Source organism: Lactuca saligna, chromosome 7, assembly GCF_052625555.1.
Source record: "Lactuca saligna cultivar CGN05327 chromosome 7, ASM5262555v1, whole genome shotgun sequence".
Lineage (NCBI taxonomy): Eukaryota > Viridiplantae > Streptophyta > Magnoliopsida > Asterales > Asteraceae > Lactuca > Lactuca saligna.
In genome coordinates this window covers 16,832,473-16,838,575 of record NC_136423.1, presented here as the reverse complement: position 1 = coordinate 16,838,575, position 6,103 = coordinate 16,832,473, and the positions used below count along the sequence as shown (strand labels likewise).

Below are 6,103 nucleotides of genomic sequence, written 5' to 3'. Positions count from 1 at the left end.
AAAATTCCATGCAAATATCTTTAAAAAAAAATACTCCGCATAATTTTAATGTAACACCGTAAATTTCAAGACAAAATTTTCATTTAAAATAATCATTTTATTCTTAGAAACGCTTGTTTAAAATCTCATTCATAGTCGAATTACAAAACATAACTCCATTTTCACTTGCATAGAAAACCAGGATCCTCCAAAATATGACTCTTTCTCTGGTGTGTACAATCAAGTCGGTGCCGTCCCGTGATACTGAAAGAAACCTGAAAAACATCACACAAAACAATGTAAGCACGAAGCTTAGTGAGTTCCCCAAAATACCACACATAACACATATTAGCCACTCGAGGCTATAACTCTATGGGTCCATGCACCCAAAGTCTGTGAACCCTCAGGTTCTAACTTTGGGAACCTTCCGGTTCCAACTCTATAAACATTCACAACATAAATCACATAGAAGTAATGCAGTACAACACATCACCTACATATAGCATACAAATACTCTGATCACATAACTCTGGTTACCTACTCGAGGTAAAGTATAGTGAGAAGACTCACCTGGCAAGCAGAAAGCAGATATCCCCACACTTAAATCTCAACTCGCCACCACCTAACACGTAAGGCAAATACTCTCATGAATATAACTCTCGAGACTAGAATCAATCCTCTCATGGAACCCTCTTAAGGGTAAAAGACTATTTTACCCCTCTCTTGGCCCAAAGGCCACATCCCTGACCAAACCCTAAAAGTCAACGGCCAACCCTTGGTCAAAATCAAAGTCCTCAGTCAGCGTATACTAATGGGGGAGGTGCATAGTTCAAGATTCTCGATCCATCTCAGGGTCACCAAGATGTATTCGGACTTGAAAAAGGATTACTGGTGGCCTTGTGTCACACCCCCAAACCAAAACGGCGGAAATGTTCAGGGGCGGAGGACGTCATGTACAGTATCGTATCAATGCAAAATAGTAAACAAGAAACAACATCATCCATTGTATTAATAGAATAATTTAATACAAGTGTGTTATGTGTAGTTTGAAAGACACTTAATGGTTGTTTCTTATTTCTTTCTAAAATTCCCGACATGAATCATTAAAATTTCATTGTATCTGATTAAATGATTGGTTCAATGGTTGATTTTGTGATGTGAATACATAATCAGGAGGCTTAAAGGCATATCTGAAAGCTGAACATCGAAAAAGCATGGTCTGATTTTTTTTTATTATTATTATTATTATTTTTTATTTTTTAAATTTTGGTGAGTTCTTTACTTCTCTACTAGTCTTCTGATTATGTATTTCATTCTATATGATTATGTTTTTCATTCTATTTGATTTTGATTTAAGATTGGATTTCTCTCATGTTTAAGGTTAAAATCAGAAGGCATATATGAAAAGTGAAAGTTGTAAAATGAAAAAGCACTGTGATTCTGATTTTTTCTGATTTAGGTGAGTTCTTTACTACTCTTCTTCTAATTCAATTTTATTGTTGTTTGTTTCATTTTAATATATGTACATTTGCTTTTGTAAACTTTTTGTGTTTTTGTTTCTTGTTTTTGTGATGTGAATCAGGAATTAGGAGGCTTCTTTATTATGATATTTGACAACTGTGAAGCTGTGAAGGTTGCTCAAATTTTGTTGCTGTGTGTTCTTGTTCAGGTTGTATCTTTCCTTCAATCCTTGTTTAGTGTTTATAAGTAGATTTGTTTTGTTTTAAATATGATTCCCCGAAAACAACCATCTGGTGCACAAAATAGAAAACGAAAAAAAAAGGAACAACAAGAGGCTAATGAATTAAGAGGGTCTTTGAATAAATTTTTGGTTAGAAATCAAAATGTTAGTGATTTTGAAAAAAATGATAATTTTAATATTCCACCAAGTACTTCCAATGATTCAATTGATCTTTCTAATGAGTTTGATAAAAATGACTTTCTTGACAAAGACAAACCAAGTGATTTTAATATTTTTGATCCTAGAGCGGATGATTTAGATTCAGAAATGAAAGATTTACTAATAGAAAAAGGGCCAAATAGAGAAATTGATACAAACATAATTTTTCAAAAAAACGCACTTGGTAGACTTTTTTCTTTTGATTTTTATACACGTAAATTAAAAAATGGTGATTGTTTTGATAGAAAATGGTTAGTGTATTCAAAAGAACTTGATAAAGTTTTTTGTTTTTGTTGTAAACTTTTTAAAACCGTTCGAACCAAAAGTAATTTGGCAACTGAAGGAATTAAAGATTGGAAGCATCTTAGTGAAACATTAAAACAATATGAAAATAGTTCTGAATCTGATCATATGGTTTGTTTAAGAACTTGGACTGAAACGCATATTAGGTTAAATAAAAATGAAACAATTGATAAAGAGTTACAAGAAATGATTAAAAAAGATACTGAACATTGGAAAGAAGTTATGGTTAGAATTATTTCTGTTGTCAAATGTTTAGCAAAAAATAACTTAGCTTTTCGTGGTACAAATGAAAAATTTTATGAAAACTCAAATGGTAATTTTTTAAGTGTAACTGAATCAATTGCTGAGTGGGATCCGGTAATGAAAGAACATTTTCGAATGATTAAAGACAAAGAAACACATAATCATTATCTTAGTCATAAAATTCAAAATGAATTAATTGATATGTTGGCATCCAAGGTAAAAAGTACAATTATTAAAAAAATAAAAAATGCAAAATATTTTTCTGTAATTCTTGATTGCACTCCGGATGCTAGTCACCAAGAACAAATGACTTTGATTATAAGATGTGTAGATTTGGAAAATGTTCCATTAAAAGTAGAAGATTTTTTTAGAGTTTTTAAATGTAGAAGATACATCCGGTCTAGATCTTTTAATGTTTTACAAGATGCTCTAAAATCTCTTGATTTGGATATTAATTATAATCGTGGTCAAGGGTATGATAATAGGGCAAATATGAAAGGAAAACACCAAGGTGTTCAAAAATGATTGCCTGATATAAATAGTAGAGCTTTTTATATGCCTTGTGGATGTCATAGTTTAAATTTGGTTTTATGTGATATTGCAAATTCTTGTCATAAGGCAAAAACTTTTTTTGGTACATGTCAAACGATTTATAATGTTTTTTCTAATTCAACAAAAAGATGGAGTGTTTTACTTCAATTTATAGATGATCTAACACTTAAATCATTATCATCTACTCGTTGGGAAAGTCATACTGAAAGTGTTAAAGCAATAAAACCACAATTTTCCCAAATAAGAAAAGCTTTAAAAAAAAATTATCTAAAGAAAGTGATAATGGACAAGTGTGTAGAGATGTTGATTCATTAGTAAATGGTGAATTTTCTAGTTTTGAGTTTATTTTAAGTTTAGTTATATGGTATGAAGTTTTATACAAAATTAATTTGGTTAGTAAAAAGTTACAATCCAAAGAAATGCTTATTGATGTTGCTGTAAAAAATTTGGAGGGGTTAATTAATTAATTATTTTGAAGGATATAGGGAAAGTGGGTTTGACTTTGTTATTAGTGAAGCTAAAGAAATAGCAAATACTGTTAAAGTTAAACCCGAATTTTTTTAAAAACGTGTTTATAAAAGAAAAAAACAATTTGATGAAATTCCAAATACCGAAAGAGAACGTCAATCTTCTCAAGAAGCATTTAAAAGAGATTATTTTATTGTTATAGTAGATATGGCTCTTGTTCAATTGAAAAGTAGATTTGAACAAATGCAATATTTTGAATCTATATTTGGTTTTTTATTTGATGGTTCCAAATTAGTTTTCTTTAAATGATGATGAATTAAAAAATTGTTGTTTAAATCTTGAGTCCAACTTGACAAGTGGTGAAGAATGTGATATTGATGGAATTGGTTTATTTATTAAGTTACAAATTTTGCAGAAAATGTTACCGAATGAAGCATACAAATGTGAATAATGGAGTATGCAAGAAGAATGGATATATTCCCTAATTTTTTGGTTGCATATAGGATCTTATTGACAGTGCCGGTTATGGTTGCTTCCGCGGAAAGAAGTTTTTCAAAATTGAAGCTTTTGAAATCGTATCTCCGAAGTACTATGACTCAAGAAAGATTGAATGGATTATCACTTGTAAGTATTGAAAGTGATTTTTTACAAAATATTGATTATTGTAAAATAAGAAATGTTTTTGCTTCAAAAATGCACGAAGACAACGATTTAGATTATTTTTGTAGGTTTTGTTTGTATTGTATTGATTGTTTGATTATAAAATTTACTATATTTTTGATTTTCTAAATTTTTTATATATAAGGGCATAAATTTTTTTTATCTCACTCCGGGTAGCAAAAAACAATGGACTGGCCCTGGTCACTACCTGCAATTGGAGAAAACCCAGATGGAGAATTCATCAATACAACATGAATGCTTGTGAAGCGCTTCATAATGAATGTTAATAATCGACAATATTCCTTGTGTTCAAGGTAGACGAACAAGCAATTAGGGATTTTAGGGGGTGGGGAGAAATACGATTGATGTATCGAGGTAGTGAAAAGGCATTTAGGATTAAGGACATTATGGTCCACTAACCTTTTATTTTTATTATAATGTTTTAAGAATATAAAAAAATAAAGATTATTAAATGTTAAAAATATCAAAAAAAAAAAAAAAAAAAGGAGTATATATGATATTAAAAAACAGAAGAAAAGAATACCATATTTAAAATTTATGCCAAACAAATACCATATTTAAATGTTTAAAACCATCAAATAAAATCAACTTATTTTTAAATTTAAAAAAAAAAAAAGAAAAAGCGACTGGTACTCCTACTCCCATCCCATCACCTTTGGTTAAAAAACTAAACCCGTATAGAAGTTAAACTTTATTTTGAGGTATCTCACCATTTATAGAAGTTAAACTTTATTTGAGGTACTCACCATTTACAACAATCAAACAAATATAATAATTATACGTAACTCTACTTGAAGATATCTAACATTTGACAACGATTGATTTTGGTAATTTGGTGTATAAGAACAATAAGCCCCACCCACACATTAACTACTATCTTGATCAACAAACGAAAAATGAAATCTATAACTTCAATACCGTTTCTTCTTCAAGCAATCATCAACACTGTTACTCTTGTCATAGCTCAATTCCCCCCAAAGCCCGTCTTCAAATGCAGAGACACAGGCAACTACATAACAAGGACTGATTACAGCAGAAACCTCAGAGTCGCATTGAATACAGTCGGCAATATGGACACTATAATGGCGGATCATTCAATTCATCCATAGGCGTGAACGAAGCAGCACATGTCATGGCCCTTTGCTCCGGTATTTCTACTCATTGTGGTGGAAGTATACACAAGTTGACTGTTCAACTTACAATCAAGTGCTTGGATCAAAAAGAGGCTGTGATGTGGGGTTCAAATTGTATGATACATTTCTCTGATCGTAAAATATTAGGATCTCTTGATGATTGGTCTCGGTTCAGTTTACCAGATAAACAAGCAGGAAGTCTTGCGAATAAGCCAGATCAGTTTGACAACCTTATGTTTTTTTTAATGAATAGATTAAAGTTGGACGCATCCCGAGGTACTACCGATAAAAAGTCTGAATTTAAGGTAGATTATGAAAATAAACCTGTGTATGGGGCTATGCAGTGTACTGCTGACTTATCCAGGGAGCTGTGTGATAAATGTTTACAAGAATTATCTGTGGCGCACCGTTATTGTTGTAGCGGAAGAAAGGCTGCGAGAATATTTTCACCCGATTGTTTTTTTAGTTACTCGGGTCAAGATTTTTCCAAATGGAAAACATAACTCTTGCAGGTGTAATCATCATTAGGGCCTCCAAACTCCATTGAATTTAGAACTTTAGTTTTGATGGATTGTAACATCATCTTTGAATAAACCTTAATTTAATTGCTCGACAAACAATTTGGTGACTTTCTTCGGTCATGATTTTAGCAAAGACTATATGTTTAATATAATAAAGAGTTCAATTCAAACCATCAATAAAATCATAAACCTTTTCATCCACATCCACTTCTCAGGCCTACATACTTCCCAAAAGGTTGGAAGTCCAAGAGAATGACATGTACTATCAATAATGTTGTACTAGATAAAGACTAACAGAATACGGCTAATATATGTATCCCATA

The 6,103-nt window shown here is 31.3% G+C and overlaps 1 protein-coding gene across 1 annotated transcript; it reads left to right on the top strand.

The window, feature by feature from the left end:
- The first annotated feature begins 1,708 nt into the window (after positions 1 to 1,708).
- Positions 1,709 to 2,950, top strand: LOC145006703 (uncharacterized). Its single transcript, XM_078965768.1, has one exon. The coding sequence runs from the start codon at positions 1,709 to 1,711 to the stop codon at positions 2,948 to 2,950; it is 1,242 nt and encodes a 413-aa protein (XP_078821894.1).
- Positions 2,951 to 6,103: the final 3,153 nt, after the last annotated feature.